The 16534-nt window shown below is 48.5% G+C and overlaps 3 protein-coding genes, 4 non-coding genes and 1 pseudogene across 9 annotated transcripts; 3 read left to right on the forward strand and 5 right to left on the reverse strand.

Annotated features, from left to right (window-relative positions):
• Positions 1-226: 226 nt before the first annotated feature.
• On the reverse strand, positions 227-1920 carry LOC146342663 (histone H2B 7-like). Its single transcript, XM_084808627.1, has one exon. The coding sequence runs from the start codon at positions 1803-1805 to the stop codon at positions 1425-1427; it is 381 nt and encodes a 126-aa protein (XP_084664753.1). The 5' UTR covers positions 1806-1920; the 3' UTR covers positions 227-1424.
• Positions 298-370, forward strand: TRNAM-CAU (transfer RNA methionine (anticodon CAU)). Its single transcript has one exon. It is a non-coding gene; the product is annotated as a tRNA-Met (tRNA).
• A 274-nt stretch (positions 1921-2194) lies between the features above and the next one.
• On the forward strand, positions 2195-2703 carry LOC146342665 (histone H2A type 2-C-like). Its single transcript, XM_084808628.1, has one exon. The coding sequence runs from the start codon at positions 2267-2269 to the stop codon at positions 2654-2656; it is 390 nt and encodes a 129-aa protein (XP_084664754.1). The 5' UTR covers positions 2195-2266; the 3' UTR covers positions 2657-2703.
• A 2423-nt stretch (positions 2704-5126) lies between these two features.
• TRNAL-CAG (transfer RNA leucine (anticodon CAG)) lies at positions 5127-5209 on the reverse strand. The gene has a single exon. It is a non-coding gene; the product is annotated as a tRNA-Leu (tRNA).
• Positions 5210-5479: 270 nt separating this feature from the next.
• Positions 5480-5552, forward strand: TRNAK-UUU (transfer RNA lysine (anticodon UUU)). The gene has a single exon. It is a non-coding gene; the product is annotated as a tRNA-Lys (tRNA).
• Positions 5553-5746: 194 nt separating this feature from the next.
• LOC146342668 (uncharacterized) lies at positions 5747-8721 on the reverse strand (annotated as a pseudogene).
• Positions 6379-6450, reverse strand: TRNAM-CAU (transfer RNA methionine (anticodon CAU)). Its single transcript has one exon. It is a non-coding gene; the product is annotated as a tRNA-Met (tRNA).
• Positions 8722-11097: 2376 nt separating the features above from the next.
• ADAT3 (adenosine deaminase tRNA specific 3) lies at positions 11098-16494 on the reverse strand. Of its 3 annotated transcripts, none has more exons than XM_084806239.1 (2): positions 16385-16494; positions 11098-15169 (listed from the first exon to the last, which is right to left on the reverse strand). In XM_084806239.1, the coding sequence occupies exon 2, from the start codon at positions 15139-15141 to the stop codon at positions 14089-14091; it is 1053 nt and encodes a 350-aa protein (XP_084662365.1). In that variant the 5' UTR covers positions 15142-15169; positions 16385-16494; the 3' UTR covers positions 11098-14088. The 3 variants fall into 3 exon arrangements, with proteins under 3 accessions (XP_084662365.1, XP_084662364.1, XP_084662366.1); XM_084806238.1 differs by having other exon boundaries at positions 16381-16494; XM_084806240.1 differs by having other exon boundaries at positions 16173-16494.
• Positions 16495-16534: the final 40 nt, after the last annotated feature.

A 16534-nucleotide genomic window follows, 5' to 3' on the forward strand; every position in this document is an offset into this window, starting at 1 on the left:
GAGCCTATGCGCGTGTTTTTAGATGTTTACAGTGTGCACTGACGTGTAGCCCTCATCTTCCTCGCTTTTGTAAAGGCTCTTTTCCCCCTGCCTCCCCCGTTTCTGACCGGGTTAGAATATGGGTGCATGTTGGGACAAGGGAGATAAACCCGCTTTGAAAACGTATGCCATTCACGAAACGTAGATGAAGCTGGTATCTCTTGTCCAACGAAGATCATTTGGCAAAAGAAGAAATAAACATTATTAATCGAAATGGTCATTTCCAGGCAGTTTCTGAAAACCTTTTTTTTTGCAGGTGCCTTCTTAGCGCAGTAGGCAGCGCGTCAGTCTCATCATCTGAAGGTCTTGAGTTCGATCCTCAGAGAAAGCAGTGCCTTTTTCACAAACGCAAAATGAATGACTATCCCATAGAAATAAAGGGCGACTTGCCACGGTTCCTTGCAGTCTATTTCAAGCGGGTACGAGCAATTTCCTCTCTTTTATTTCTGCAGATGCCTTTTTCTGTTGGCTGCAGTTTGAAAACAACCTTTTGTGTGCTGTCATTTTCAAACAAAGCCACAGAAAAGTTGCCAGAAAAAGTTTATACAGGCTGAAAATACCTCTACTCCAGCCTTCCCAAACCTGGTGCCCACCATATGGGCTAGCGTACAGCTCTTATCGTCTCCTGGAAGGCCTGGCCCAGGTTGGGGGAAGCTGTAATCCAATGACTCCATTGTGGAACGTCTTTAGGTTTCCTCTCTTTGAGAAGTTGGCAAATAGGATTGCCTTTCTCTCCCTTTCCCAAATAAGCCCTCATTTTAAGTTGCAGCTACTGGATAAAGCTTTTTTCCTCGCTCTTGTTAATACTAACACTCAAGTCACCCAGAGAAACCGATTGGCAATAGATTCAAAGCACGCACACAGACACACAAGAGAAAAAGCAAGTTCTTCACTTAACAACTTCTGGAATTCGCTACTATAAAGCTGTGGAGATGGTTAGGGTGCAATCCTATGCATGTTTAGAAAGGAAAAAGTCCTACAACTCCCATGGCTGGCTGGCAAATGCTGGGAACTGTAGGATTTCCCCCCTCTGAACATGCACAAGATGTGCTTAGTGGCTTAAAAGCATCCATCAATAGCAATTCATCGTGACAGCTAAATAGATTCCCGGTTCAGAAGCAGTAGAGCACCAAAACCCATATTGCTTGGGGGACAAATAAGAGTAAAGAGCTTCACGCCTTATTTGTGGGGCTTCCTGGAGACATCACGTTGCCCAACTTAAATGAAGACTTAAATGGAGTCTTTACGGATATTCAAGAACTTTTATGTACTCGGGCTAGTGCCCACTTAGCGGTATCAGCTCATTTACTGCTAAAGTGGGTGGCTCTTAAAAGAGCCTTTGGGTCTTGAAGAACACGTAGTCAGTTCTCCCGGGGGAAAAGGAGTTACTTGGAGCTGGTGTACTTGGTCACAGCCTTGGTGCCCTCGGACACGGCGTGCTTGGCCAGCTCCCCCGGCAGGAGGAGGCGCACAGCCGTCTGGATCTCCCGGGACGTGATGGTGGAGCGCTTGTTGTAGTGGGCCAGGCGGGAAGCCTCGGCGGCGATGCGCTCGAAGATGTCGTTCACGAACGAGTTCATGATGCTCATGGCCTTGGAGGAGATGCCGGTGTCCGGGTGCACCTGCTTCAGCACCTTGTACACGTAGATGGAGTAGCTCTCCTTGCGGCTCCTCTTGCGCTTCTTGTCGCCCTTCTTCTGGGTCTTGGTGATGGCTTTCTTGGAGCCCTTCTTGGGAACCGGCGCCGACTTCGCTGGCTCAGGCATCTTCGAAAGTCCACCTACTCTACGGCACGGCAGAAGCAGAGACCCTCGAATGGGAGCCCGAGCACTGAGCTCTTCTACTTATAGGGGCCCATATGCAAAGGAGGCCCCTGCAATATTCTGCTCACGATTGGCTACAATGCGCAATGACGCAAAAGAGAACGAGTCAAGGGTTTCAGAACTTTGCTCCTTCAGTCGGCGCCGTGGCATTGGCCAACTGCTTGGCATCGTGCTGTCCTATTGGCTGGTGTGCTTTTTTAACTGGGATTCTTTCTATCATTGGCCAATCTGGCAGCCAGCCGTCCACTGGACCTAGAGTTTTAAAGGCAGGCCAATCAGAATCTGCATTCATGAGACCTGGGCAAAGTATATTAGGATTGAGAAAAGGCCGCCTCTCTCACTGTTGTGGTTGAGAGCCCTTTTCTTGTCGCTTCCTCTGCTTAGGCTTATTGAACCATCTCGCGATGTCCGGACGCGGGAAGCAAGGCGGCAAGGCTCGGGCCAAGGCGAAGACCCGCTCTTCCCGCGCCGGGTTGCAGTTCCCCGTGGGCCGCGTGCACCGTCTGCTGCGCAAGGGGAACTATGCCGAGCGCGTCGGCGCCGGGGCGCCGGTCTACTTGGCCGCTGTGCTGGAATACCTGACTGCCGAGATCCTGGAGCTGGCTGGCAACGCCGCCCGGGACAACAAGAAGACCCGCATCATCCCGCGCCACTTGCAGCTCGCCATCCGCAACGACGAGGAGCTGAACAAGCTCCTGGGTAAAGTCACCATTGCCCAAGGAGGCGTGCTGCCGAACATCCAGGCTGTTCTCTTGCCCAAGAAGACCGAAAGCCACAAGGCGAAAGGGAAATGAAGCGGTTTTGGAGGGCGATGTTCTTAAACACAACCCCCCCCCCTCAAAAAAAGGCTCTTTTAAGAGCCACCCACAGTTTCGCGGAAAGAGCTGCTTTTCTGCTAACCCTACCGATAGACAGCGGTTGTGTCTGAACCCAGGCAAAGTTTGGAGCTGGTATTTGTAAGTTTCTAGTTCTCAAGTGGATCTTCGTCCTCTCGGTAGGTAGGGTTTACAGTTGTGTTTCCAGTCTAAAGTATTATGTGCTCCTTTCCTGGCCACATGCGCCGTAAAATACGTAATCTTCGGGATGGGGGGCATTTAAAAAGTACCCCCAAGGCAAGAACTTTGCAGCAATAGAGCTGAAGTTCTGAAGGATAAAACGTTTTCAGTCTAAACACACACACGCGTCGGCATGCGCTACTGCCGTAAGAGGGCCGGCAGAATGTTAAATAAAAAGCTATTGATACTTAAGCAACAGCTTCGAATAATCGGACTCATTTTAAATTCCCCGCGATTTTTTGAAGATACCCTAAATATAACAGTTCTCTCCGCCCCCCTCCGCATATGAGTAAAAACAGGTAACTGAGTGTGAGGCAATCATTGGCTAAGATCTGATTAGCGCGGGAAGTTTGGAGACAGTTTAAACCAATTGCAGCAAGCGCGGCACTTTTGCAACGTAGAGTTTACACCAATCATACCCAAGTACGCGAGTTTTAGTCAACCGGTTTAAGAAAAGCGGCAATTTTGTGTGTGCGATTTATTTTTATTTTTCCTTTCAGGTATAATGTATTATTGCTCCAGGTAATAGTTTAGATACCCTTTAAGGTCTGAACTGCTGCAATTTGTTCCTCTTTCATAATAGTTGAGAAGCAGAAAAGAAAAGATACAGATGACTGAGGATCCAGACAAAAAATAGGTTGTTTTAAGTAGATTCACTATCTGCTTTTTAACACTGACTAATAATTCTAATCTATGCAAGTTTACTCAGAAGTAAGCCCCAATAAGTTCAAGGAGACTTACTCCTAAGTATTCCTGCAGCTTAAGGCTGCAAAGGCTCCCACTTTACTTGGGAGTAAATCCCATTGAATTCAATGTGGTTTACCTCTGAGTACACATGCATTGTTTATTCGTTCAGTTGCTTGTGACTCTTCGAGACTTCATGGACCAGCCCACACCAGAGCTTCCTGTCGGCCGTCACCACCCCCAGCTCCCCCAAGATCTAGTCCGTCACCTCCAGAATATCCTCCATCCATCTTGCCCTTGGTCGGCCCTCTTCCTTTTGTCTTCCACTTTCCCTAGCATCAGCATCTTCTCCAGGGTGTCCAGTCTTCTCATTATGTGGCCAAAGTACTTCAGTTTTGCCTTTAATATAATTCCCTCAAGTGAGCAGACTGGCTTTCTTTCGTGGAGTATGGACAGGTTTGATCTTCTTGCAGCCCAAGGCACTCTCAGAATTTTCCTCCATGCATGTTGTTGTTCAGTCGTGTCCGACTCTTCGTGACCCCATGGACCATAGCACGCCAGGCCTTCCTGTCCTGCGCTCTCTCTCGGAGTGTGCTCAAGTCCATATTCATCGCATCGGTGATGCTATCTAGCCATCTCATCCTCTGCCGTCCCCTTCTCCTTTTGCCTTCAGTCTTTCCCAGCATCAGGGTCTTTTCCAGAGAGTTTTCTCTTCGCATTAGGTGGCCAAAATATTGGAGCTTCAGCTTCAGTATCTGTCCTTCCAAGGAGTACTCAGGGTTGATTTCCTTTAGGATTGACTGATTGGACCTCCTTGCAGTCCAGGGGACTCGTAAGAGTCTTCTCTAGCACCACAGTTCGAAAGCATCAATTCTTCAGTGCTCAGCCTTCCTTATAGTCCAGCTCTCACAGCCATACGTTGCTACTGGGAAAACCATAGCTTTGATTAGACAGACCTTTGTCAGCAAGGTGATGTCTCTGCTTCTTACTATGCTGTCTAGGTTTGCCATAGCGTTCCTCCCAAGGAGCAAGCGTCTTTTAATTTCATGGCTGCAGTCACCATCTGCGGTGATCTTGCAGCCCAAGAAAATAAAATCTGTCACTGCTTCCATTTCTTCCCCTTCTATATGCCAGGAAATGATGGGGCCAGAAGCCATGATCTTCGTTTTTGTAATGTTGAGTTTCAAACCAGCTTTTGCACTCTCCTCTTTCACCCTCAACAAGAGGCTCTTTAGATCCTCTTCACTTTCTGGGGGCGACGATCTCCTTTTGTTTTATTTTCCTGTTTATTGGGGGGGAGACAGAGAGAGAGAGAGAGACAGGGAGACATTTGTGCCCATTCCCAGCTACATTGAAATCTCGGGTAGCTCTGTTTTTTTTTGTCATCCTAAAAATACATAGAAATTATGGCGGTGGTCTATTGGGCATCAAAACTGCACTTAATTGCAAAAGCGAAAAATAAATCAAACGCATTATTGGCAAAGGCCAGAAATTTAATCGATTGACAGACACACAAAATTAGCTTTGTCAGAAGTGGGATTCGAACCCACGCCTCCAGGGGAGACTGCGACCTGAACGCAGCGCCTTAGACCGCTCGGCCATCCTGACAATTGAACCTTTATCTCTCACTCTTCCAATAATAGTATGAGGGTTAACAATTCTACGTAATGAGCGTATGCCTACTGCTTACTCTCTTGCACCGCGTTTGTGAATCGTTTTGGCTACTGAACGAAGACGGAGCAAATTGTTGCAAAGTACAGAGAAAACGTTACACTTTAGGGGGAAAAACAAAACAAAGGAAAGCAGTCTGCGAAGAATCAGAGACTCCGCAGGCGTAATGTCTACACTACACTAGTTCTGAAACAGCCCTTTCTCAGGGCCCGGATAGCTCAGTCGGTAGAGCATCAGACTTTTAATCTGAGGGTCCAGGGTTCAAGTCCCTGTTCGGGCGGTGGTTTTTTTTCCCCTCCCCAACCCCAAAAGAATGTCTTTTGTTCCGTTATTTTTAAAGTTTTTTAGCGAGCTGGTATTGAAGTCCTAAGGAATACCCCAAAACCATTCAGATAATGCCTTTGAGAGAACCAAAGCAAGTGCTATTTTGCAATTAAATGTTGCTCTTACATTTTGCACTTTGCTGTTTTGCACTTAATTTTCCGTATCTGGCTTAAAAGTGAACGGACGTGCCTCGGTAACCAGAGAAGCTGTGTTGGTGAATAGCGTATTAAAAATACGTAATTAAAAACACGATATTACATTAAAAAACCCTCATGGATCCTAAGTGTTTTCTCCAAGCCAGTAGCCATCCTTTTAACGATCAGTCTGAGTGTTATGCTAAGGCCATTCCGATTGCAATCAGTTACAAGCATAACTGATTTCAATCTTTGCAATTAATCCGTCCAATGAATTAAAAGTTAATACAGAAATTATCTGAAGTATTTGTCTTCAGGTGAGCAGTTGGCGGCTCTGCGGCGCCCTAGCTAACTGTGAGTTGAGCCCAATGTTGCTCCTACTTAGAGTAGACCCATTGAAATGAATGGGGCTTAAGTAAGGCATGACTCACTTAAGCCCCATTCATTTCAATGGGTCTACTCTAAGTAGGAGCAACATTGGCTGTAGTCCTATCAAACCAGTTAAACGATGTGAAAGAAAAAGGACCAGCCTGAGAACTATGGTAGCTATATTAAACTTGGTTTGTCTAGATATTGATTTAAAGACAACCTTTCCCCAAATGGTTACCAAATTCAGATGTCAATCCCCCACCCGCAAAAAGACCAAACTAGCAGAGGATGGTTTCGATCCATCGACCTCTGGGTTATGGGCCCAGCACGCTTCCGCTGCGCCACTCTGCTGCTTGAGAAAAATCAGTTGCATTACATTCCTAACTTTGCGTGTTGCACTACTGTAACAAATTCTGAAATTAGAACCTTGTAGCCACAGCATCCGGCCCAATATTTGCAGTTGTTGTTGTTTTCCCTCCTCACCCCCCAAACCCCTGCTTTTTGTACCATCTAACCTGATGAAGAGTGCTGAAGAACTCGTAAGTTTGTACACCCTTTCGTGGCATTTTGGCTGGTCCTAATAAAAGGTCAGTAAAAACAAGACCTGGAGCTGACTGTGGCTCAGATTATGAGCTTCTTATTGCAAAATTTCGGCTGAAATTGAAGAACGTAGGGAAAACCACTAAACCATTCAGGTATGATCTAAATCATATCCCTTATGAATATACAGTGGAGGTGACGAATAGATTTAAGGGATTAGACCTGACAGACAGAGTGACTCTTTGAACCAGCTGAAGTTTCCGAGTTTGAAGTTTCCCACGCAGAGCGTGTTACAGTAATCCAAACGGGATGTAACTAAGGCATGTGTCACTGTGGCCAAGTCAGACATCTCAAGGAACGGGCGCAGCTGGCACACTGGCTTGAGCTGTGCAGATGCACTCCTGGCCACTGCTGGAACCTGGGCATCCAGGCTCAGGGCTGGATCCAGAAGTACACCCACGCTGCAAACTTGTGTCTTCAGGGGGAGTGTAACCCCATCCAGCACAAGCCGAATCCCTATTCCCTGATCTACCTTTCGACTCACCAGGAGCACCTCTGGATTAAGCTTCATTTGCCCTCATCCAGTCCATTACTGCCGACAGACACCAATTCAGCACCCCAACAGCTTCCTTGGAATTAGATGGAAAGGAAAAGTAGAGCTGGGTGTCATCAGCGTACTGGTGACACGGAACCCCAAAACTCCTGACAACCTCTCCCAGTGGTTTCATGTATATGTTAAATAGCATGGGGAACAAAATGGAACCCTGAGGAACTCCACGGGCCAAAGGCCAGGGAGTCAAACAGAAGTCCCGCAGCACCACCTTCTGGGCCCGCCCCTCCAAGAAGGAATGGAGCCACTGCAAAACAGTGCCTTCAAGTCCCATCCCAGCGAGGCGGCCCAGAAGGATACCATGGTCGATGGTTTCGAAAGCCGCTGAGAGGTCCAGCAGATCTAATAAGGACACACTCCCCCTGTCTAGTTCCCAGCGTAGGTCATCCACCAAGGTGACCAAAGCTGTTTCTGTCCCATAACCGGGTCTGAAGCCAGATTGAAATAGACCTAGATAATCTGTCTCATCCAGGAATCCCTGGAGTTGGGAGGCCACCATGCACTCCAACATCTTGCCCAGAAATGGAATATTGGAGACTGGCCAATAATTATCCAATATGGTGGGGTTCAGGGAGGGCTTTTTTAACAAAGATCTCACCACCGCCTCCTTCAGGCAGGCTGGAACTCTGCCTTGCCTAAGGGAGGCATTAACCACTCCCCTTACTCACTTGGCCTGTCCACCTCTGGCTGCTTTTATGAGCCAGGGAGGGCAAGGATCTAGAACACACATGGTGGCTCTCACCTCTCCCAGGATCCTGTCCACATCCTCAGGCTGTACAAATTGAAAAGTAGCCAACAGCACTGGACAAGCAGGGGCCACAGTTACATCCACTGAGTCTATTTCAAATATAGCATCCATGTCAGAGCAGATCCGAGCGATTTTGGCTGCAAAGCGCTGGGCAAATTGTGCACAGCGGGCTGTCAAGAGGTTTAAATTATCTTCTTGTGGGCTGGTGTGTAAAAGACTCCTGATCACTCAAAACAGCTCCACTGGACAGCTCTTTGCAGACGCAATAGTGGCATAAAAAAATATTTTATTTGCCGCCCATATTGCCAGAGTAGGTCTTCAAATAGGCTGTAGCCCGTGTTCGATCAGATTCACTCCAAGTTTTCTGCCAACGTCACTCTAGTTGTCTTCTCACCCGTTTCATCACCACCAGCTCCCTAGAAAACCAGAGTGTTGGTGTGGCTACGCTTCATGAGAGAGGACGCTCAGGAGCGATTGTGTCCATGGCCCTGGTCATTTCTCTGTTCCAGAGATCGGCCAGGGCTTCAACAGAATCACCTGCCAAGGCAACAGGAAAATCCCCAAGAGCCCTCAGGAAACTATTTGGATCCATCAGCCTCCTGAGGCGGACCATCTTAATCGGCCCTCCACCCCTGCAGAGGTTCCGAGTAGGGATGTTGGAGAAATCCACCACAGACTCCAGTGAGGCCGGATTCTTTGGTATCCAGCCCGCCGGAGTCCGTGGCAGAACGGACTACCCCCCCCACTGCCACCCCCCAAAATCCCCCCGGGATGGACCCTACCTGGCGGCAGATGCTCTGGGTCAGGTTGTCCTCCTTCCGCAGCCGGCCTGCGGAACAAAATGGCGGCCATTATAGCGGCCGCCATTTGCGTCCCTGCCTGTGGCCATGATTGGCTACGTAAATACTTATGTAGCCTCTCATGAAAAGAGCAGGGACGCAAAGGGTGTAAAGGGGAGCCATTTGAGTTCCTGCTCTTTGCCGTGATAGACTACATAAATACTTACGTAGCCTATCATGGCCTAAGGCAGGGAAGCAAATAGCGGCCGGCATAGCGGCCGCCATTTGAGTCCGCAGCGCAGAAGCAGCAGCCGGAAGTCCAGCTGTGGCAGGCCCTGGCCGGCGGCTCCACAGAGCAGAGCCGGCCAGGGAAGATTCTGGGGGGGAGGGACGGATCGCCTCCCCCCTGCAGTGGATGCCCTGACCAGAACCAGGTAAGGGATTCGTACATCCCTAGTTCCGAATGCCAGCAAGTCTAAACCCCACCAGGTAGTGATCTGTCCATGACAATGGAACTCTAGAGAGTTCCTCCAGTCTCAGATCACTATCACCCCATCCAGCACAGAAAACAAGGTCTAGAGTGTGCCGAGCAGTATGGGTGGGGCCAAATACCATCTGGGACAGACCAATGGTTGTCATGGCGGACATGAAGTCCTGAGCCGCTCCCGACAGGGCAGCCTCAGCATGGATGCTGAAATCCCCCAAAACAACAAGCCGAGGGGTCTCCAACACCAACCCTGAGACTACCCCGGCTACCTCAGGAAGGAAGACTGTTGAGGAGCAGGGTGGACGGTACACTAACAGAATCCCTATTCTGTTCCAGGCACCCACCTTCAAATACACACACTCCAACCCAGCAGACTGTGGGATAGGGCACCTGGTCAGGGGGATCGAATCCCAATAGACCACTGCCACTCCACCTCCCCGCCCCCCAGGTCTTGCCTGCTGCTGGACAGAGAATCCTGGAGGGCAGAGCTGAGAGAGGTTAACCCCCCACCCCCAGCTTCATCCAACCAGGTCTCTTCAATACAGGCCAGGTCAGTGTGTTCATCCAGGATCAAGTCCTGGATAAAAGTTGTTTTATCATTCACTGACCTTACAATTTTTTCAATATTTGAACCGGTGGCATATAGACACCACCTTCAAATGGATGCGTATTTGAATATTTGGTCCACTTTTGTTGAACTCCCATGTATCCATGGGGTCACGAAGAGTCAGACATGACTGAACAACAACAACAATGTATAATTGCTAGGAAGTTGTATGCATTTCATACAAATCCATGTCTCTATAGTTACAAAATGGGGGTAGGGGGTTAAAAATGTTTTTAAAATTGGGTGCCTGTGGGCACTGTGTTGAGCACCCCTGCTGTATAACTTCCACTTCCCACTGAATGCAGAGGTCAGGGGCAGGGAAAAATGTGCCCCAACTCTGCTCCCACGCACACACACATTCAGCCTGCACATGACAACGTGGCAGGCTAAAGTTTGACACCCAGTGCAGCTAACTAATACATTTAGAAACACCTGTCCAGGTGGTGTGTCATGAGAATGGGGTGGCAGTGGATAGAGAGCAAAAGAGAGACAATAAAAACATACACACAGCTGTGTGTATATTCTAACCAGCACAGAAGCATTTTCATGCACAACACTGAATAGGCTTTTGGCATTTCCCGCAGCTACGACACAAATATAAAATCCAGCTTTGGGGTGTTCCTGCATCAGTCAACAAACATCCATGCGCGCACACAAATTGCTCAAAGGAGGCTCAGGAAGACACTTCCGATGCAATTCTAGACACACACCTCTGCAAGTAAATCTCACTGAATTCAATGTTGCTTCCGAGTAGACACAGATAGGACACAGATAAGTGGCCAGTGTGAAAATGAACTCATTTCTACATTTAACCTAAAAACCACCTTGCTGGGCGAGTCCAACTGTCTATCTAGTGTAGCATTCTGTGCCCAAAATTGACCTGCCAGATACTCCTGGACACTCACACCTCAGTTAAGCGTCCCCAGTTAGCATTCAGGGTTTTTTCTCTGGTTTTTACTTTGGCTTTATTCCGTTTTATAAACATGTAAATGTTTATATTTTATCATGTTGTATTTTGGGGTATTTTAGCTTTCATGAACCACCCAGAGAATGTTGGCTATTGGGCATTATAGAAATGTAGCAAATAAATAAATAAAAATTCCCATGTGATTTTTGCTACTGGCTCAGCCATTCGTAGCTATGATTGGCGAGTTGTACATGCACAGAATAAGCTGTCAAGTACAGTCCTCCATCATTGAGGATTGATGCTAATCAGTTTCATGGACAGGTATCTGCTGCTTGCCTGACGAGTGGCTCTCCCAACATGAACCTAGCTGTACGTTCAATATCTAAGACCCTCCTCCAGGCATCTCCTCCAAGGGAAGGCGGTTAGAAGGCGGCAACAAGGGAGGGCCTTCTCGGTGGTGGACCCCCAATTGTGGAATGATCTCCCCAACAAGGCCTGCCTGGCACCAACAGTGTTATCTTTTCGGCACCAGGTTAAGGCCTTTCTCTTTTCTCAGGCATTTGGCAGCATATGATGAGTTTTAATCAGGTCCTGGATCTGTCTTATGGTTGATTGCTTAAAGTTGTTTTTAGATGTATGCTGTCTCTGTATGTACTGTCTGTGTGTTTTTATACAAATCGTTTTTAAACTTTGTATACTGCGTCTTTAATGCTTTTTAATCTCTGTAAAAAGCCCAGAGACCTTCAACTATGGGGAAGTATAGAGATGGTGATGGAGCTCTGTGATTACTGCTGGCCATGGCAGACATAACCAAATACCACCAGTGCTAAGGGGAAAGCATTGGTTCCTTGACTGCTCCTTCTTCAGTCTTGATTGCTCCTTCTGTAACATCCTGTAAAACCCCAATCCATCCTACCCCCAACTGCCCCACTTCTCTTGGGAATACCCCCATTTCATCGCAAAGGCTCCCTTCGCCCACAAGCCCCAAAGCAATCAACTGCATTTCCCCTCTCTTCCCTTCCCATTCCTTTTTCCTTGCGTGTCATGTCTTTTTAGATTGTAAGCTTGCAGGTAGGGGCTACCTTAATTAACTGATTACATGTAAGTCGCACTGGAAGTCTTTTTGGCTGAGGCACGGGATGAAATACTAATAGTAAATAAATTAATAAATAACCAATGGTACAGGAGCTGAGCCAGCCAGGTTCCTAATTCATTGGATCTTTAATTCATTTATTTCTATTCTGCCCGATGGCCAAAGCTCTCTGGGCGGTTCACAATTAAAACCATAAAATGCAAGACCTTTGCTTCCACCACACCTACACAGACCTGATCTGGAATACACCACATAAAAATGGGGTGGATTTGAGTATACTTTGCTTCATCCCCGATTGCCTGGGGAAGTTCTACTACTCCCCCCTCCAGACAAGCCTTATGGTGGGAGTGAGACAGCTGAAGACATTCTAAGGGCGCAATCCTAAGGCCACTAGACAGCTCAGTTCCCAGAAACCTGACTCCCGCCGCCTTGTAGGTGGCGCGGTTCACCCCTGCCTCCGCGCTCGTAACAGCAGCACGGAGTGGGCAAAAAGGGGGCGTTCCTGGGGGCAGGGAGGGGACCGCAGAAGTGCCATTACAATGCTTCCTATGCGCCATCCGGCCCCTCTCACTCTGACACGCCCTGGTTAGACAGCAAAAATTGGCTGCCTAGCTGCAAATGCAGGGTGGCCGGAGCCCAGAGGAAAAGATCCCCTCCACGCTCCGCCCACCCTGCATTGGATAGTCGGACGCCTCTGAGTTCGGAGGCAGCCGACTATCCCCATAGGATTGCGCCTTAAGTTACTGAAACAACCTTAGGGTGCAATCCAATGCATGTTTAGACAGAAAAAAGTCCTACAACTTACAGCATCCTTCCAGCCAGCCATGCTGGCTGGAGCATGCTGGGAGTTGTAGGGCTTTTTTTTTTTTTTGTCTAAACATGCATAGGATTGCACCCTCAAAGATTTTATCATACTAGAATTAGTTAGGAATTCCTGCTTTATTTTATTGCAACCTCCCATTTCTCTCACTTGCTATATATTAAATCCTTAATAAAAGTCTTGAATTTAGAACTTCGGAAGTGACTAAGCATCTGACTAATGTAGCATCTGTCCTCACTCACCAGTCTTAACCATTCATCTATTCTATAATAAGCTCTTAAGGAGAGATCGATGGAAGGTTGCTAGAAGGTCTGTCCTTCTCCAGAAATAAAATAGTGCAGATCTGGATTCCACACACCCAGATTTAGGGCAGTTCATGTCATGGTGGCAGTTGCCCTACAACAATAACCTACAGGGCGCCTCCCAGCCTGGTCTACCTTGAAAGAAAGGTGGGAGTGTGTACCTGCTTGTTAGATCTTCAGAGGGAATAAGTCAAGAGTTTTAACATCACCTGAACCACAGCAGTAAAGATGCTCTTAAAGCAGAGTCTCTGAAGTCATCGTGCCTTGACCACATATTTAAGCATCACAGGTAATGTTATGAAGCCGATCCTGTTTTGTTAGGATTTATCAACATATTTACATTGAAGGTACTAAGGCAACAATGTGCCACTGTGTGCCTTCCGCCTCCAAACAGAGTCCCTGTCCAGTCTTTTCCAAACTGCTGCCCTGCAGCCATTTTGGACTACAACTCCCATTAGCCTCAACCAGCCCAGGCAACAGTCAAGAATGATGGGAGTTGGAGTCTAAAATATCCGGAGGGCACCAGGCTGGGAAAGTCTGCTAAATCCTAATAGCGAACTGATACTCTGAGTGTGGATGATTATGCAGCCAAAATGGTGTCATCCATGCACAAGAGGGAGGTAACAGCAGGACTGAAGGAACACCAAGCTTTGCAGAAGCACAGACTTTGGGGGAAGAAATGGGACCAAACAGCTCAGTGAGGACTGAGCATGCTCAGTGGCCGTGGAATGCTGACTGACTTTTGGAGTGGGGGAGTGGAATGGAATATTGTGGAAGCGAACATGCCTGGCTGCCTCGAACCTTGAATACAAACACTCCACGCTGCAAGATTTTGTTGCAGCTCTCATTCACAAAGTCCTAAACTCCACCTGTAAGCAGCAGTTTACGCATCTGAAGCAGCCATCTTTTCCTGCTGCTCATTTTCCACCATGCACTGTAGTACCATAAACCTGGGCGAACTCGCCAATCCATCTCCAGGCCTCCAAACTCTCAATTACCACAGACACACAGGCTGTTCTTAAGATACTGTATTTTTTTTTGGAAAAAAAGAAAGCGTAAGAATAAAAGACCTCCCCGCCCCCCCTTGCCGCCCCCCTCAAGCAGTCTCTCTCGCCAATTCCTTGAGAGCCAAAATCTGCACCAAGCTGCGGCACTGGTCTTCTAGGACGCCCCGGAACACCTCGTAGCGATGGTTGAGGTCTTTGCGGCTGTGGATGTGATACTTGGTCCCCAGGGCCCCGTGAGGGGATGGCACCCCGTAGAAAACCCGCTCGATGCGCGAGTGCACCAGCGCCATGGCACACATGACACAAGGCTCCTGCGTTAAGTACATATCATAGCCGGTGCAGATATACGGGAGCCCATCACCACAGAAGGAAGGACTGCCCAAGCTGCTGTCCAGCCGAAGGAAGGTGCAGGCTGGATAATCTTTGTAGTGATATGCTCCGCCTCCTTGGCCGTGGGCCACCAGGTCGATGCAGACCATGGCAGCATGAAGCAGTGGGTTAGAGCCACTCCTGCAGTCATGCCCTACTGCCAAAACCCTCCCACTGGCTGGGTCAACCACCACAGCACCTACCGGCTTCATGCCCTGCTTTGCTCCCTGTTGTGCAGCTTGGACAGCCAACTCCATGTGGTTCTGCATGGCGGCCTTCTGCGAGCAAGTGAAGAGGGAGCCGTCGATGGCCTGGCTGATGTGTTTGTTCTCATGGAATGAGACAGGCCAATGCAAAGCTGCTTCCTCATACTGGGGACGCGTCAAGGGCGGGCAGACCGGTACCTGAGCCAAGAAAGGCTCCCCTAAGCCGCACAGGCCGACTTGACCGTCGTGGAAGAGTTCAGCGAGAGACGGCAAGACGTTCTGCTCTCGCTTGGGGCTTGCCAGGCACAGGATAATCTCCAGAGGATGCGGGCTGTCCACAGAGGCACAGGCACGGACACGCTTCAAGTGTGGGTGGTCGCTCAGTGGGTAGACAGCAGAAACCTCCTTCACCAGGCGGCATGCCTCCTTCTTGTCCAGGACAGGAGAGGCATAGACTGGCATTAACGTGACTTCCTGGGATTCCCTCTCCGAAAGAACTGGCAGCACTTCCCAAGGGCAGGAATCGTGGGGCTCCACCGTCTTCCGGCGCTTACAGTCTGGCTCCATTGGGCTAGATGCATTCCCAGCACACCCTCTGGAAGAGAGAGAAGAGCAGGGTATCAAAATAGAGGGGCCTAACAAATGCCTTATTATTCGTCTTTGTATGGGTACAATCCTATGCATGTTTTGACAGAAAAAAGTCCTACAACTTCCAGCATTCCCTAGCCAGCACCCTGATGTCAACTTTTTTGGCAGAAAGTTGGGGGCGGCGGGGCGGGGGAGAAATGCTGAAAATAAATAAATGACATAAATAAATGCACAATGGTTGAAGCCACAAAAGTTGCAGTCCCTGCAGTCTCATTCTTCTTTAAGAGTAGGCAACAGGCCAATATTATGTATTATACTTATTCCTCACTTACGATGTCTAACTTCAATATTTTAACCTTAGTGTCTCCCAATTAATATCCAGTCACTACTCATTGGATGCATAGATATTTTCTAATATTTAATATTAACATTTTCTAGATGCTGCACAGAGATTAAAAAATAACACAGCCCCTGTCTGCACACTTACAATCTAACAGAAATGAGAACTGTCAGCAAATCGATACCGGGGCAGGTAGACTCTCACCTCCTGGGCCAGTGGCTCATCTAACTGCCAGTCACTGGCAAATACATTTAGTGCAATCCTATGCATGCTTAGACAGAGAAAAGTCCTACAACTCCCAGCATGCCCCAGCCAGTATAATATAGCTGGCTGGGGAATGCTGGGAGTTGTGGGACTTTCTCTGCCTAAACATGCAATAGGATTGCACCCTAAACATGCGTAGGATTGCGCCCATGTTGGCTGGGGAATGCTGGGAGTTGTAGGACCCTTAGAACAATATAAGAAGAATACTCCTGCCTATTTCTCATATATATATATATTTATGACACGCACGCAGACATACGCGGTGCTTAGTTTTCATTTTATTTTTTTCTTTTAATGAGAGATACTTGAGGCTCCAGCCCCTCAGATGTGGCGGAGAAGATGTAATTATTCATCCCCAAGCAAGAGGCACTCTGCACACGCTCAGCAGCACGCTCTTTAGGATTACCTCCCACGATGCGCAGGGAGGGGAGAGGAGCCCTGCTGCACCGTTTTCCTTGTCCCCTTTCTCCCGCTGCGGATACGCACGTGGATGCTTAATGTAATTAATATTGCAATTAATGATGATGATGATGATGATGAGCATTATTGGAACAATTATTAGCAATATTAATACCAGGAACGGTGCCCATCCACCGACCCCACAGAAGCACTACCTACTATCACGGCCTCCCGCGCCCCGGCCGCGCCCCGGCCCGCGCGCGGAGGCATCGCGGCCCGACTCGGCTCCGCGGCGCGCGCTCGCCGACGAGCTGCTCCCCGCAGCCCCCGCCGGCGGGAGCGGCGTGACGTCCTCTAGCGCTCATTGGC

This window comes from Heloderma suspectum, chromosome 6, assembly GCF_057233095.1.
Source record: "Heloderma suspectum isolate Gila_16-S chromosome 6, 16-S_ref, whole genome shotgun sequence".
Lineage (NCBI taxonomy): Eukaryota > Metazoa > Chordata > Lepidosauria > Squamata > Helodermatidae > Heloderma > Heloderma suspectum.